This window comes from Petromyzon marinus, chromosome 48, assembly GCF_048934315.1.
Source record: "Petromyzon marinus isolate PM22_M1 ecotype Great Lakes invasive population chromosome 48, UKy_Petmar_22M1.pri1.0, whole genome shotgun sequence".
NCBI lineage: Eukaryota > Metazoa > Chordata > Hyperoartia > Petromyzontiformes > Petromyzontidae > Petromyzon > Petromyzon marinus.
In genome coordinates this window covers 6,803,336-6,821,046 of record NC_133714.1, presented here as the reverse complement: position 1 = coordinate 6,821,046, position 17,711 = coordinate 6,803,336, and the positions used below count along the sequence as shown (strand labels likewise).

The 17,711-nt window shown below is 49.1% G+C and overlaps 1 protein-coding gene across 1 annotated transcript in view; it reads left to right on the top strand.

Annotated features, from left to right (window-relative positions):
* Positions 1 to 3,520: 3,520 nt before the first annotated feature.
* The window catches only part of LOC116952743 (sarcospan-like), a 30,953-nt gene continuing 16,762 nt past the window's right edge, over positions 3,521 to 17,711 (top strand). The window contains exon 1 of the mRNA XM_076074415.1: positions 3,521 to 3,928. Coding sequence (XP_075930530.1) covers positions 3,521 to 3,928 — 408 coding nt within the window. The remainder of the gene's footprint in view (positions 3,929 to 17,711) is intronic.

The window sequence follows — 17,711 nt, the reverse complement described above, 5'->3', positions numbered from 1 at the left end:
TTCTCCGCCTGCTCCGACTTTCCTCCGCACGTGAATTATGAAGTCATCATTAATGGACATCTTACAAGTAGGATCTCGATGTAGTGGGCGGTGTGCTCCTGAAACATGGCCCTGCCGCTCGGCGTGGCGATCCCGAACAAAGAAAAAGGCCGACGAATTGATCGATCGTATGAACGTATCACGTTTTACATTGTACTCGATTTGTGGCCAGATGGCCAGGTAAAAAAATAATAATAAAAGATAACAACAATGTTCCCCACCAGGTTTGTGGGCAAGTGAAGGAGCGCATCACGCGGCGCTCTGGCTTGTTGACGTCCAGGGGCGGAGCCACAGGGGGGGGCTAGGGGGGCTGGGGGGGGCTTAGCCCCCCCTGAAATTTTGGGAAAGTCAGTAATCGGGATAACCGGATATTCGGCTGCTGCAAAATGCTGCAGGCTGTCACCTCGTGCTGCCCTGCAGGCTGCCACCTTGTGCTGCCACCTTGTGTGCTGCCCTGCAGGCTGCCACCTCGTGCTGCCCTGCAGGCTGCCACCTTGTGCTGCCCTGCAGGCTGCCACCTTGTGCTGCTCTGCAGGCTGCCACCTTGTGCTGCCACCTCGTGCTGCCCTGCAGGCTGCCACCTTGTGCTGCCACCTTGTGTGCTGCCCTGCAGGCTGCCACCTTGTGTGCTGCCCTGCAGGCTGCCACCTTGTGCTACCCTGCAGGCTGCCACCTTGTGTGCTGCCCTGCAGGCTGCCACCTCGTGCTGCCCTGCAGGCTGCCACCTTGTGTGCTGCCCTGCAGGCTGCCACCTTGTACTGCCCTGCAGGCTGCCACCTTGTGTGCTGCCCTGCAGGCTGCCACCTTGTGCTGCCCTGCAAGCTGCTTGAGCGGCAGCCTTTCGAACTTATCGAACTAATTAGCCACATCAGCGGCTCCGACCTATTAATAAACTCCGCGTTCAAATCCAATAAAATTTGTTTTATACATTTGAGGCGCCCATTGGAAAACATTACACTGGATATCTCAGAATATTGAAGTCAGCCCCCCCCAAGTCAAAATCCTGGCTCCGCCCCTGCTTACGTGAATTTCTTCAACAACAAAAAACTCACTCGGGGGTCCCGAACAGGCCGTCTGGTAGGGGGGGGGGGGGCATGTCATCGACAGGTGAACGCCGCTGAAGGCAGCTCTCTCTGGACCGAATTTCGACGTTCAAAGTAGCCGTGGCAGACGAAGCAGTGCCGCAGAACGGACGCGATATTTTCGAGTCAAAGTTAACCTCGTTCGTTTAACACGCCGTAGGCTTCCGCGACCAATATCATCCGCAATAGAGGTGTTTTTTTTTGGAGGGGGTTAGATCGCGTAAATATATGCATGTGTCGTTAAACCCCGCCACCACCCGACACTGCCAACTAGTTGAGGGGTTGTCACGTAAAACAGAACGTGGCCAATTCGTCACTAGTGCATCACACCGGTGTGTTGGAGAGCCAAGCCAGAACACCTCCAACAAACCGCTGTGCTGTACTAGTGACGAATTGGCCACGTTCTGTTTTACGTGACAACTCCTTGACTAGTTGGCTGTGTCGGGTGGTGGCGGGGTATAACGACACATTTACATTTTGATTTAAAGCTTTCGTGACTGCAGTGATTCATATTCTTGGTTCTTTCGGTAAAGTCACGTTGAAGGGAAACAATAAAATAATAATATATATAAAACAAAATTCTCACGACGTTTCGATAATCATCATCAGGTGTGAAAAAACAGTCATCATCACCTGATGATGACTGTTTGCGTTACAGTCGAAACGTCGTGAGAATTTTATTGTTTTATATATATATTATTTTATTGTTTCCCTTCAACGTGACTTTATCGTTATACCCCGCCACCACCCGACTTTAGCGAAAGAACCAAGAATATGACTCATGTACATGTTTACGCGATCTAACCCCCCCCCCCCCAAAAAAAAAAAGAGAACCTCAATCATGAACTTCGTGCGGTAAGTATTAAACATGTACGGGTCCAGAGTTCGTCTCAAGAATTATGGCAGACGTTAGACAATAATCATTGTGTCTGTAATGAGTCGTGATGCCGCCGTGTGTGCTCGTGTCAAGACAGATTGTGTGTGTGTGTGTTATTAAGACGAGTGTGCTTAGAGCGCATGTGATGAGCGTCTGTGCGTCTCGTAAGGCGACGCGCTGCGCTCACGGCCAACGCCGGTGACGATTGTCTGAACTGGTTCCTGGGCCTCCCCTAGGTCGACTCAGCATTAAATGAGTACCTGGTGCGGTGTGGAACAAAAAAAGTCGCCACCGGGGAGACAAAGGCGGCCGGGCGTGGTGTTGGCCACCCACCTCCCCGCGTGCTGTGCCGCTCTTCATAGTCGCTCGCCAACAGCACTTGCCCCAACATTCCGTCAGAGGCTACACGGGGGATCTTTGTCTTTGTTATGCATGTAAATATGAACGTGTTCTACTGACATAGCCCGTGACCCAAGCAGTCCCCCCCCCCTTCCTCCCTGCTCCATCTCCCCCCTCCTCCCTGCTCCATCTCCCCCCCTCCTCCCTGCTCCATCTCCCCCCTCCTCCCTGCTCCATCTCCCCCCCTCCTCCCTGCTCCCCCCTCCTCCCTGCTCCCCCCCTCCTCCCTGCTCCATCTCCCCTTCCTCCCTGCGCCCCCCTTCTCCCTGCTCCATCTCCCCCCTCCTCCCTGCGCCCCCCTCCTCCCTGCTCTATCTCCCCCCTCCTCCCAGCTCCATCTCCCCCCTCCTCCCTGCTCCCCCCTCCTCCCTGCTCCCCCCTCCTCCCTGCTCCATCTCCCCCCCCTCCTCCCCTCCCACCCCTTTCTCCCCATCCCAACCCCATTCCCCTCTTGCTATTCATTCCTGCACGCGGGATCGGCCAGTCGCAAAGCAGGCGCGCTACGGCGTGCAGCCGATAGCGGAGCGTTGCAGATGAGAGGCAAGACGGAGGGAGAGCAGAGAGAGATAGAGGGAGAGGGACGGCCGGGGAGAGAGAGAGAAGGGGAGGGGGACACACGGAAGAAGACACGAGGAGAGAGAGACACAGGCAGAGAGAGAGAGAGAGAGCAGCACGGGAGAGAGAGAGAGATACAGAGACACGGGCGATGTTTTACGCCAGGCGTGTGGTGTTGCGTTAGCTCACAGCTACGCGATGCTAACGCACGCAACGCGGTGGATAACATCACCAGCACCATCAACACCATCAACACCATTAATACCACCACCATCATCATCATTCTCATCGCGTGGTCTTCATCATCCTGGTCTTCGTCGTTGTCGTCATCATCATCATCAACAACAACAACATAATCGCTGTGGTCACAGTTGTCTTCAATACCGTCTCCTTCGTCATCACCACCACCACCACCATCATCACCATCATCGTTGTGACCACCACCACCATCACCACCACCATCAGCACCATCAGCACCACCATCACCACCATCAGCACCACCATCAGCACCATCACCACCACCATCAGCACCATCAGCACCACCATCAGCACCACCATCAGCAGGACTATGCAGTCATCGTCGCTCGACCGCGCATCCCCAGAGTGGAGCAAGGTCGCGGTGGGACGCAGGGATCGGGCAGTCGGGCGGGCAGACGAAGACGCTGAACGCGCGATGGAAACCGAGGAGTGGCTGGGCAGGGGTCGTCCTCCCCGGGTGGGAGGACGAGGTGGAGGAGGTGGCGGAGGTGGAGGAGGAGGAGGAGGTGGGGAAGGAGGAGGAGGAGACGCGGACGGACCGCGCGACTCGCGTCCGCCGTCGCCTCTGCGGCCCCAACGGCGGCGAGTCGGGGCCCTCACTGGGGTGGTGCTGCTCCAGATGCTGATCGGCACCGTGGTGACGGCGGTCGCCTTCTCCACCAGCGACCTGAGTCCCTCACTGCGGCCCCGCGACACCCCCTACTGGGCTGGGTTGCCGGTGAGGAGGAGGTGGAGGAGGAGGAGGAGGGAGGGGTGGGAGAGGAGGGCACCAAACTCACCCCCACCCACACCACCCACCATCACCAAACTCACACCCATCACCCCACCATCACCAAACTCACCCCCACCCACCCCACCCACCCACCATCACCAAACTCACCCCCACCCACACCACCCACCATCACCAAACTCACCCCCATCACCCCACCATCACCAAACTCACCCCCACCCACCCCACCCACCCACCATCACCAAACTCACACCCACCCCACCCACCATCACCAAACTCTCCCCCATCACCCCACCCACCCACCATCACCAAACTCACACCCACCCCACCCACCATCACCAAACTCACCCCCATCACCCCACCCACCCATCACCAATCTCACCCCATCACCCCACCAACCATCACCAAACTCACCCCCATCACCCCCACCCACCATCACCAAACTCACCCCTACCCACCCCACCCACCATCACCAAACTCACCCCCATCACACCACCCACCATCACCAACCTCACTCCCACCCACCCCACCCACCATCACCAAACTCACCCCGACCCACATCACCCACCATCACCAAACTCTCCCCCATCACCCCACCCACCATCATCAAACTCACCCCACCCACCATCACCAAACTCACCACCAACCAACATCACCAAACTCACCCCCACCCACCCCACCCACCATCACCAAACTCACCCCATCACCCCACTCCATCCATCCCTGGTGATCAGGATTCCTGAGTTCCGCCCCCGACTCAATGTTCTCGTTGATCCAGAGAAGCCACGCTCTGTGTATGTACAGTCCTGTAACTGTTGAACTTCTTTCGCACCGTACGTCGCCAACCGTGCAAGTCGTTACCCCTACCACTACCCCTATCACTACCCCTATCACTACCCTTATCACTACCCCTATCACTACCCCTATCACTACCCTTATCACTACCCCTATCACTACCCCTATCACTACCCTTATCACTACCCCTATCACTACCCCTACCACTACCCCTATCACTACCCCTATCACTACCCTTATCACTACCCCTATCACTACCCTTATCACTACCCCTATCACTACCCCTATCACTACCCATATCACTACCCTTATCACTACCCCTATCACTACCCCTATCACTACCCCTATCACTACCACTACCCCTATCATTATCCATACCCCTATCACTACCTTTATCGCTACCCCTATCACTACCCATACCACTTCCCCTATCACTACCTATACCACTACCCCTATCACTACCCCTACAACTACCCCTATCTCTACCCCTATCACTACCCCTATCACTACCCCTATCACTACAATTATCACTACCCCTATCACTACCCCTATCACTACCCCTACCACTATCCCTATCTCTACCCCTATCACTACCCCTTATCACTACCCCTACCACTACCCCTATCTCTACCCCTACCACTACCCCTACCACCACCCCAAACCCCCATCTCTACCCCAGCCCCTCCTTCACCCCCCCCCCGCCAGTCCTTACTGTCACCATAGCTACACCGCCGCCACCACCACTACGAACAACCCCTCTCTTCATTAATTTTCTCTCACCACTGCCATCGACGTGTACAACTTGGTGATTGTTGTGAAGCCTGGCGGACTAAGGGCGCCGTCTACATCTGTGTAAGATGAGTGTGAAGGAAATCACAGCACCCCGGAGAAAACCACGTGACTCGGGGGGGGGGGCGAGGGGGCCAACGACTCTATCGACCGTACAGATGGAAACAGATGGCGATTGGGCCCACGCTTTGCTGCTGGCGAGCCCAAGGGGCTCCTCCTCGACGCCGGCGGGGGGAAGGGGGGGCAGTTTCACGACAAGCGTCTGAGCGACGTCTCTCTGTCTATCTCTCTCTGTCTCTCTCTCTCACTGTGTGTCTCGCTCTCTCTGTCTCTCTCTCTCTGTGTGTCTCTCTCTCTCTGTCTCTCTCTCTGTGTCTCTCTCTTTGTCTCTCTCTCTCTGTGTGTCTCTCTCTCTGTCTCTCTCTCTGTGTCTCTCTCTGTCTCTCTCTGTCTCTCTGTGTGTCTCTCTCTTTGTATGTGTCTCTCTCTCTCTGTGTCTCTCTCTCTGTCTCTCTCTCTGTGTCTCTCTGTCTCTCTCTCTCTCTCTGTCTCTCTGTCTGTCTCTCTCTCTGTGTCTCTCTCTCTGTCTCTCTCTGTGTGTGTCTCTCTCTCTCTCTGTCTCTCTCTCTCTCTGTGTCTCTCTCTCTGTGTGTCTCTCTCTGTCTCTCTCTCTCTGTGTCTCTCTGTCTCTCTCTCTCTGTCTCTGTGTGTCTCTCTCTCTGTCTCTCTCTCTCTGTCTCTCTCTGTCTCTCTCTCTGTCTCTGTGTCTCTCTCTCTGTCTCTGTGTGTCTCTCTCTCTCTGTCTCTGTGTCTCTCTCTGTCTCTCTCTCTGTCTCTCTCTCTGTGTGTCTTTCTCTGTCTCTCTCTCTGTCTCTCTCTCTGTCTCTGTGTCTCTCTCCGCGGTCGTTACGCAAAGCGACGTCGAGTCGACGCGACTCGGCAAAGGTGACCGGCGACTTTCACTTCAGACGCCGGTTTAACGCGTACGGTAGGAGTCGGGGCTTTTCGCGGCCACAATGCTATCCATGACAGAGGCTTTTTTTATTTTAAAAATGTAAAATTTTAGTTTTGGCTCAGATCGGGCAAGTCGAACTGCGTCCCGTTAAACCCGACACCTCCAATTGGCGAGGAGTTCGTTCGCGTGGACAAAAAGTGGCAAATTCGTGACTAGTTCATCCGCACGAGAACCCTTACTAAGTGGCTGTGTTGGGTGGTGGCGGGTTTCACGACACATTTATATATTTACGCGATCTAACCCCCACACACAAAAAACACCCCTCGATGATGGATTTTAGATGGTGCAGGCTTACAACGAGTGCCCCATAGACTTACTATGAGGTTCCATAGATTTCCAGTGAGAGATACTGGCATAGAAACCCGCGGAGCAAATAAGAGAGACCTCTCTCTATATATGTATACGCTTGCATAAACGCACGGGCATATGTAGAACTCGGCAGACTTGTATAGAGACCCCTGGCATCACATAGAGGTCCATAGACTTGCATGGAAATTAATAACCGAATATTGATTTGTATTTATACTGGAGGAATCCGGTAAAATTGTGTCTCCATATTCTTACATGGAGATCCATAGACTTGCATAGAGACCCATAGAGGCACATAGAGACCCACAAATTGTACAGGGAGATCCACAGACTTGCATAGAGACCCATAGACGTACATGGATGCCCACATATTGCACAGGAAGATCCGTAGACTTGCACACACAGTCCAGTGCACTCACGTATCGGCTGACGTCGAGTGAGTGATGATTAAACCGGGTTTCTCGAAAGTGTGGCGAGTTTGTCTTCCAGCAGCCTCGCCTGATCAACGGTGGCGTAGATAACGCCATGCATTGAGTGATACTGCATTTTAGCAAATAAAAATATATCCATGCGTTAATGAACTACACCCTGTGTGAGTGTTACATTACAAGGATATATATCTACCGTGTAAAAGTGCTTTATAGCTCATCGGATTCCTCCAATATACGTAAATATTTTGATTGTGATATATAATAGGCGACGGTTCGGGCAACAGCGTCTCTTTAATGCGCATACACAATTATTTGCAGTTTAACACGTGGGCTTTCGTGACCAATATTCATAATAAAGATTTTTGGGTTAGATCGCGTTACTTATAAATGTGTCGTAATCCTCCACCACCCGACACGGCCAAACAGTAAAACATGTGTCACGTTTACAAAGGACAAATAGTTCACTACTTTAGCCCACCGGTGTGTTGAAGAGTGAATCAACATCATTTAAAATTCGCGAATTGCCCGATGAAGCTGGATGTAATTACCAGCGAAACGTCGTACTCAAATTTTAAATGATGTTGATTCACTCTTCAACACACCGGTGGGCTAAAGTAGTGAACTATTTGTCCTTTGTAAACGTGACACATTTTTTTACTGTTTGGCCATGTCGGGTGGTGGAGGGTTACGACACATTTATAAGTAACGCGATCTAACCCAAAAACATTTATTACAATAATTTGCCATGAAGAAGACCCCTTTCCCGAAACGTTGGCTGTGATATGGATCCCTCCCCCCTTTTTTAAGGCAGTGCTATTAACGAATGTGTTGAATGACTTAGACTCCGATGCGTTTACACAGAGATCAATAGACGCGGGAAGAGTCCATGGAAATACGAGTCCCCATAGCCTCGCAGTGAGACCAGTAGCTTTGAAGAGGTTAATACACGCACGTAGATACCCGTAGATTCACATAGGAACCTATAGAATCACGTAGCTACCCATGGACCTCGCATAGTAACCCATAGACTCACAGAGTCCCATCCACTGATCGAGATATCCATAGACTCACACAGAGATATACTTTGACCAAGTTGGGCCACACTGAGCAGCTATTTAGCGTTTTTTTCAGAAGCGACCTTGCTATCACAAATGGTAGCTCAACGAAGTGGTGGCTTGTCATCATCACGTGGAAAGGTATCGCAGCCAAAGACTCTAAACGCTTCAAGTTGATTCTGAATGTGTCGGGGGAAAAAAAAACCTCGGAGGGCCGGGAGAAAAATCCACGCGACCACGGGGAGAGAGAGAGAGACACGCAAATTCCAAATATAGAGCAGCAGGCGTCAGGGTCGGGATCGAACCCACGACCTCCTGTATACCAGGCGAAGTAGTTAACATCTCCTAGCCACCGTGATGATGATGAGAGAGAGAGAGACACGCAAATTCCAAATATAGAGCAGCAGGCGTCAGGGTCGGGATCGAACCCACGACCTCCTGCATACCAGGCGAGGGAGTTAACATCTCCTAGCCACCGTGGTGCCGCGTTAGGCTTGGTTCACAAGGGGGAGTCATCACGGGACCTCTCTTGGCAGTATCAAAATATAACAATAGGTTTTACCCCTTTCAGGCAATAATAAAACAGTTGTGTTAAGATGTTAAAGCACCAGACTGAAACCTTTTGCAAGGATTATTGTCTGCCTTTACCACACGTACTTGTGGTGAACATGCAAACAAAAAAAAAACATGCTCTGGTAGTATATGATGATGCATTGTCTTTGAAACTGATTAGTCCACACCAGAGACAGCTTTCTATAGAGCCTTGTCACAAACAGCGTTAGACCAGAGGACGCCGAAAGGCGAACAGCACAAAGACAATGCCACTGTCAGGACATTGAGAGCACGTGGTGAGCCTAGGCTCTAAATAAACTGAGACTAGGCTCTAAAGAAATCCGTCTCTGGTGTGGAGCAATCAGTTTCAAAGACAATGCATCATCATATTCTACCAGAGCATGTTTTTCTGTTTGTTTGCATGTTCACCACAAGTACGTGTGGTTAATGCGGACCAGATTCCTTGCGAAAGGTTTCAGTCTGGCGCTTTAACATCTTAACACAACTGTTTTAATATGGCCAGAAAGTGGTTAAACCTATCGTTACAAGGGTGAGACAGTTGAAGGTTTCAGCCCAAGTCACCGACTTCGGAACAGCCTTGCATGCGGGAGTCGCTGTGCGTTGAGTCACTTCACTTGGCTCACATAAAGCCTCCGATGATGGAAACGTCAGTCTCACTCCTGCTGTTGCAGTGTCAACATTCCATCATCGGATGCTGACATCCAGCCTCCGATGATGGAAACGTCAGTCTCACTCCTGCTGTTGCAGTGTCAACATTCCATCATCGGATGCTGACATCCAGCCTCCGATGATGGAATCGTCAGTCTCACGCCTGCTGGTGCAGTGTCAACATCCACCACCACTCGCAGGCGCTATGCGCGACGCGTAGCAGCGCCGCCCCTTGGCTCTACGGATGAGTGATCACTCGTCGTTACTCCATGTTCTCTCGAACAAATATCACGATTATTTTGAGCTGTGTTGTTACCATGTAATGGGGCCTTTTCGTGTTTGCCAGTATCTAAAAAAACCTGATGAAACGTGATCAGAGGTTTCACCCCTTTCTGGCACTAACACGGGTGTGCAGATATTCTTGGTTCTTTCGGTAACGTCACCGAAAGACATTATGAGACCTCCTTTGCCAGTAAGAAGATATAGTAACAGGTTTTACCCTTTTAACTGGCACAGTTTTTGTGCCAGTTAAAAGGGTAAAACCTATTCCTATATCTTGTTACTGGCAAAGGAGGTCTCAATGTAAATGCTCACCCCGAGCCCTCAATACTCTGATAGTGCGGTGTTTTTGAGTTGTACGCCTTTTGGCGTCTTCTGGTCCAACACCAGTGGAGACTAGGCTCTAAGAAAAGCCGTCTCGGGTGTGGACCAATCAAATTCAAGGACAGTGCATATTATTATCAGAGTTGTCTTTTTTGTTTGCATTTTGACTGCTTGTGTTGTGGTTATTGCAAACATGATGGCTTGAATAAAGGTGTCAGTCACCGAAAGAACCAAGAATATGAATCCCTGCAGTCACGAAAGCTTTAAAAAAAACTATTTAGGTGTGAAGATGTTCAAACGCCAGATAGATACATTTTTGCAGGGCATCAAGTCTGCAGTAAGGGGCCGTCCATAAATGACGTCACTCACCTGGGGGGGGGGGTGTCAGACATTTTGTGACGATGTGTGACGAGGGGGGGGGGTGGGGGTTTGAAAAATATGACGTCACATCAAAATGCGCAACTTTAAATAAGTATAGACAACACGTTCTACTTAATTAAATAGACTTTTTAATAAATGTTTTCTCCTACAATATCAGTGCAGCGGCACATTAAACGCGCACTACAATGACAATAGTTTAAAGCGATTTGAAGCATGTTTTATATTTTTTTTTGGGGGGGGGGCAGAGCTTTGTGACGTCATATTTGAGGGGAGGGGGGTCTGACTTTTTGTGACGCCGTGTGACTAGGGGGGGGGGTGGGAGGGGTAAAAATCATCCAAAATCGCGTGACGTCATTTACGGACGGCCCCTTATCTCAATCCACTGCTGCATGATGAGACGTTCTCCGACGGCTATTCGGCGCGCCGTTTCGCGCGTTGTTCTTACGCATTATGTTTTTGTTCCCAATTGCTTCGCCTCGCCGCGCTACTTTTTGCTTTCATTTCCCGTTGTCTTCTTCTTCTTTGTTGTTGTCGTCGTCAATGTTGCTAACCCAGGGCCCTCGAGTGCAGCGCCCTTCACGGCGAGGCCACGCGGTGCCACTGGCAGGGCCTCTGGTGGCCTTTCAGTGTCAGGCCACCCCTGAACGTGTGGACAGCTCCCCACCCCCCGTTCCCTCCCACGTGCGACAATACACAGATGGTGACAACACCCAGCCACCCAGCCACCCAGCCACCCCCCAACAACTTCATCATCATCATCACAGTTGGTGTCGTGCTGCTGCCAAACCCAAGAATGGTTTCAAAATGCTACGGCAAGCTCCGACTCACACACTGGCCGATGTCTTCTCGGCAAAAGTGCCCTCTGTGTAGTAGCAGTAGTGGACTCTGTCTCTACTCTTTTTGTTCTGTTGGGTAAAGTCACGTAGGTGAAAATAAAAAAAACAAAAAATCACGACGTTTCGGCCACAACACAAGCGGCCTTCATCAGGTGAAGGGACGTGACTGTCTGGAGGACAGCGCTGGAGTGGGAGAAGCCACGCTTAGATCACGACCTTTAAGCTGTGTGAGAAGAAACAAAGTGCCTTGACAAAGGAATTAGCATATAATTTAGCATTGAAATGGCTCATTGAAATAGCTAAGTTAAAGTATACACATCCGCAGAAGCACCCCTTGACAAAGGAATTAGCATAGAATTTAGCATTGAAATAGCTGAGTGATTAGCTTGTAACTGGTCACAGAAATAGCTATGTTAAAGTCAGAGCATATACATTCACCGAGGCACCTAGTACAAATCAAACAGGAGAATTTAGCGAAACACAACCACGCCCAGACAGCGGACCTTTAAACTGTGTGCGAGCAAACAAGGTGTTCTGACAAAGAAATTAGCATAAAAATTAGCATTTGATTGGCCGATTTTAGAAAAGAGGTGGTGTACGTGCCGGTGGACTTGCCGTTTGGCGCGGGGGGGGGGGGGGAGTTTACCTATTGATGGTGTGAAAAGGGAATTTATAAGAGCTGCGAAAGTTTGGGGTACCACTACTTGAAAAAATATACTGTACCATTGAAATTTGTTTAATGTTTAGTTCGATTTAGAACATCTTTCCAATGGTTGCTTAATTTGAAACCATCTTCTCGGTTGAAATTGTGTCCGTGTTTGTAGATCTGAATTGCTTCATGAACAAATCTCTGATAAAAACCCGTGGGTTTGCAAAGAACCTTGGTATCGGAGAAAATTATATCGTGATCCCCCACAGCGTACTTTAACTTAGTTATTTCAATGAGCCATTTCAATGCTAAATTATATGCTAATTCCTTTGTCAAGGCGCTTTGTTTTCTTCTCAGCTTATAGGTCGTGATCTAAGCGTGGCTTTTCTCACTCCAGCGCTGTGCTCCAGACAGTCTCGTCCCTTCACCTGATGAAGGCCGCTTGTGTTGTGGCCGAAACGTCGTGATTTTTTGTTATTTTATTTTCACCTACGTGACTTTACCCAATAGAATCCTAGCAGTCACGAAAGCTTTAAATCTAGACTCTGTCTCTCTCTCTCTGTAGTAGTAGTAGTGGCCTCTCTGTCTGTGTAGTAGTAGTAGTGGACTATCTGTGTAGTAGTAGTAGTGGACTCTCTGTGTAGTAGTAGTGGACTCTCTCTCTGTGGTAGTAGGAGTGGACTCTCTCTGTGTAGTAGTAGTAGTAGTGGACTCTCTCTCTGTGTAGTAGTAGTAGTAGTAGTGGACTCTCTCTCTGTGTAGTAGTAGTGGACTCTCTCTCTGTGTAGTAGTAGTAGTGGACTCACTGTGTAGTAGTAGTAGTGGACTCTCTCTGTGTAGTAGTAGTGGACTCTCTGTGTAGTAGTAGTAGTAGTGGACTCTCTCTGTATAGTAGTAGTAGTGGACTCTCTCTGTGTAGTAGTAGTGGACTCTCTGTGTAGTAGTAGTAGTACTGGACTCACTGTGTAGTAGTAGTAGTGGACTCTCTATGTGTAGTAGTAGTGGACTCTCTCTCTGTATAGTAGTAGTAGTGGACTCTCTCTGTGTAGTAGTAGTAGTGGACTCTCTGTGTAGTAGTAGTAGTAGTTGACTCACTGTGTAGTAGTAGTAGTAGTGGACTCTCTCTGTGTAGTAGTAGTAGTAGACTCTCTCTCTGTGTAGTAGTAGTGGACTCTCTCTGTGTAGTAGTAGTAGACTCTCTCTCTGTGTAGTAGTAGTAGTGGACTCTCTCTGTGTAGTAGTAGTAGTAGTGGACTCTCTCTCTGTGTAGTAGTAGTAGTAGTGGACTCTCTCTGTGTAGTAGTAGTAGTAGTGGCCTCTCTCTGTGTAGTAGTAGTAGTAGTGGACTCTCTCTCTCTCTGTGTAGTAGTAGTAGACTCTCTGTGTAGTAGTAGTAGTGGACTCTCTCTCTGTAGTAGTAGTAGTGGACTCTCTCTCTGTGTAGTAGTAGTAGACTCTCTGTGTAGTAGTAGTGGACTCCCTCTGTAGTAGTAGTAGTAGTGGACTCTCTCTGTGTAGTAGTAGTAGTGGACTCTCTCTCTCTGTGTAGTAGTAGTAGTAGTGGACTCTCTCTCTGTGTAGTAGTAGTAGTGGACTCTCTCTCTCTGTGTAGTAGTAGTAGTGAACTCTCTCTCTGTGTAGTAGTAGTAGTGGACTCTTTCTGTGTAGTAGTAGTAGTGGACTCTCTCTCTGTGTAGTAGTAGTGGACTATCTCTCTGTGTAGTAGTAGTAGTGGACTCTCTGTGTAGTAGTAGTAGTGGACTGTCTCTCTCTGTGTAGTAGTAGTGTACTCTCCCTGTGTAGTAGTAGTAGTGGACTCTCTCTTTGTGTAGTAGTAGTAGTAGTGGCCTATCTCTCTGTGTAGTAGTAGTAGTAGTGGACTCTCTCTCTCTGTGTAGTAGTCGTAGTGGACTCTCTGTTTAGTAGTAGTGGACTCTGTCTCTGAGTAGTAGTAATAGTAGTGGACTCTCTCTCTGTGTAGTAGTAGTAGTGGACTCTCTCTCTGTGTGTAGTAGTTGTAGTAGTGGACTCTCTGTGTGTAGTAGTAGTAGTAGTGGACTCTCTGTGTAGTAGTAGTAGTGGACTCTCTCTCTGTGTAGTAGTAGCAGTAGTGGTCTCTCTGTCTGTGTAGTAGTAGTGGTGGACTCTCTCTCTCTGTGTAGTAGTAGTAGTGGTCTCTCTCTCTCTGTGTAGTAGTAGTGGTGGACTCTCTCTCTCTGTGTAGTAGTAGTAGTAGTGAACTCTCTCTCTGTGTAGTAGTAGTAGTAGTAGTGGACTCTTTCTGTGTAGTAGTAGTAGTGGACTCTCTCTCTCTGTGTAGTAGTAGTGGACTATCTCTCTGTGTAGTAGTAGTAGTAGTGGACTCTCTGTGTAGTAGTAGTAGTGGACTGTCTCTCTCTGTGTAGTAGTAGTGTACTCTCCCTGTGTAGTAGTAGTAGTGGACTCTCTCTTTGTGTAGTAGTAGTAGTAGTGGCCTATCTCTCTGTGTAGTAGTAGTGGACTCTCTCTCTCTGTGTGTAGTAGTTGTAGTAGTGGACTCTTTGTGTGTAGTAGTAGTAGTAGTGGACTCTGTCTCTGAGTAGTAGTAATAGTAGTGGACTCTTTCTGTGTAGTAGTAGTAGTGGACTCTCTCTCTCTGTGTAGTAGTAGTGGACTATCTCTCTGTGTAGTAGTAGTAGTGGACTCTCTGTGTAGTAGTAGTAGTGGACTGTCTCTCTCTGTGTAGTAGTAGTGTACTCTCCCTGTGTAGTAGTAGTAGTGGACTCTCTCTTTGTGTAGTAGTAGTAGTAGTGGCCTATCTCTCTGTGTAGTAGTAGTAGTGGACTCTCTCTCTCTGTGTAGTAGTCGTAGTGGACTCTCTGTTTAGTAGTAGTAGTAGTGGACTCTGTCTCTGTGTAGTAGTAGTAGTGGACTCTCTCTCTCTGTGTAGTAGTAGTAGTGGACTCTCTCTCTGTGTGTAGTAGTTGTAGTAGTGGACTCTTTGTGTGTAGTAGTAGTAGTAATGGACTCTCTGTGTAGTAGTAGTAGTGGACTCTCTCTCTGTGTAGTAGTAGCAGTAGTGGTCTCTCTGTCTGTGTAGTAGTAGTGGTGGACTCTCTCTCTCTGTGTAGTAGTAGTAGTGGTCTCTCTCTCTCTGTAGTAGTAGTAGTGGACTCTCTCTCTGTGTAGTAGCAGTAGTAGTAGTGGACTCTCTCTGTGTAGTAGTAGTGGCCTCTCTCTGTGTAGTAGTAGTGGACTCTCTCTCTGTGTAGTAGTAGTAGTAGTGGACTCTGTGTAGTAGTAGTGGACTCTCTCTCTGTGTAGTAGTAGTAGTGGACTCTCTTTCTGTGTAGTAGTAGTGGACTCACTGTGTAGTAGTAGTAGTGGACTCTCTCTGTGTAGTAGTAGTAGTAGTAGTGGACTCTCTCTGTGTAGTAGTAGTAGTGGACTCTCTCTCTGTGTAGTAGTAGTAGTTGTGGACTCTCTCTGTGTAGTAGTAGTAGTAGTGGACTCTCTCTCTGTGTAGTAGTAGTAGTGGACTCTCTCTGTGTAGTAGTAGTAGTGGACTCTCTGTGTAGTAGTGGACTCTCTCTCTGTGTAGTAGTAGTAGTTCTGGACTCTCTCTCTGTGTAGTAGCAGTAGTGGACTATCTCTGGACTCTCTGTAGTAGTAGTAGTTGTGGACTCTCTCTTTTGTAGTCGTGGTAGAGCGGTGCCTCCGAGACTCTGGGACGTTAAAGAGTCCCAGACCTTTGCTCTGTGGTCGATCCGTCGCTGTTGGGAAATGTTTTGAGCTCTCCAGGACACTCTTGCGATGCTGACGGGATGTGTTTAAAACAAAAGCATACTCTGGTTGTCATCTGCGCAGGGATCGATATGTAAAGGCGACACGTGTTCTCATTAATTGTATTAATTATTTTTTCACAGCTGAGTTAATGATTAGCTTGATGAATGTATTGATGGCGGTGGCAATGGTGATGATGATGACTGATGGTAATGATTGATACACGACGATGATGGATAATTATAATTACGTATTTGAGGTTGATTCATTCATTGATGATGATGATTAAAATTATGTTTCTGAGCCTATCCTGCTGCGAGCTCGGATGTGCTCTCATCATTGAGCTGCGGCGCTGGAGTTGATGTCATTAGAACATCTCGTGTTGTCTTGGACGGGAAGAGATATTTTTTTCTAGGTCATGTTTGTCAAAGAAATTCCGTGTCTAAAAGAAATCCTGATTACATATTGTGCCAGCACTTACTCAGACAAAGGAAAAGATCCCCCGTATAGCCTTCAACAGACTTCGAGGTGCTCTTTGCGAGCGCCTTGAAGGCCGGCACGGCACACGAGGGGGTGGGTGGCCCAGCAACACGCCCGGCCGCCTTTGTCTCCCGAGTGGCGATGTTTACACACCGCACCAGATACTAATTTGAGGCTGAGTTGACCTAGGAGATGCCCATGACTTATTCAGAAAATCGTTATTGGTGTTGGACGTGAGTTGGGTTGGTAGCGCAGGGCACTTAACCACTACACTACCGCTTTCCAAATACAAACAAAGACAAACATCCCCCGTATAACCTTAACGGAATGTTGGGGCAATTGCTGTTAGCGAGTAGCACCTACAGTATGAAGGTCGGCACGGCGCACTAGGGGGTGGTGGGTGGCCCATACATACACGCACTGACACTCTCTCACACACTCTCACACAGCGCTGGATAATTATCCTGGTCGCACAAGTAGCTACTACACGTGTAGTAGTTACTACATTTGTAGGAGCTACGGGCCGCGCACTTTCAAGGGCCCCGCGCTAAACGCTTTCAAGCTATCAATTCCGGTTCAGCGATTCTGCACTTGCTCTATTACTATAGTACTACACCGCCTTCAACTTTTACGAACGACCGGGTGTTTAAGGTTAGCGATTTGTCGTATCATCTGGCTGTATAGCAAATGAAAAAAAAAATACAATTACTATGCTGGTTTAAAATTTGCGTTTTAATATTTTTTGCATTTGAACAAAAACAAAAAATTTGGGCCCCTTTGTAACATTTTACTACAGGCCCCAGCGCTAGCTTAATCCGGCACCGCTCACACACACACACGCGCGCGTACAAACGAGGAAACGAAACTAGTTCAGCATTGCAAATGAGCCCAGCGCCTCCCCAAATGACTGACGGAGCGAGACATGCGGGACCAATCCGCCAAAAGCCATCACCTGGGCTCACCCACGCGGCTTCTAAGATTGCTCGCCGCTGCACGGGTACAGAGTGAACGCAGCGTGTAATGAACGCGCATGGGGGTGTGTGTGTGTTTGACGGAGCGGTGGTTGTGATGGTTTGTGGCCGTCCATAAATGACGTCACGCACCTGGGGAGGGTGGTGGGGGTGGGTGTCAGACATTTGTGACGAGGGGGGAGGGTTGAGAAATGTGACGTCACGTAAAATGCGCAACTTTAAATAAATATAGACAACACGTTTTACTTCATTAAATAGACTTTCTAAATAAATGTTTTCTCCTACAACACCAGAGTGCAGCGCCACGTTAAATACGCACTATAATGACAATAGTTTAAAGCGATTTGAAGCATTTTTTGGGGGGGGCAGAGCTTTGTGACGTCATATTTGAGGGGGGGTCTGACTTTTTGTGACGCCGTGTGACGAGGGGGTCAAAAATCGTCCAAAATCGCGTGACGTCATTTATGGACGGCC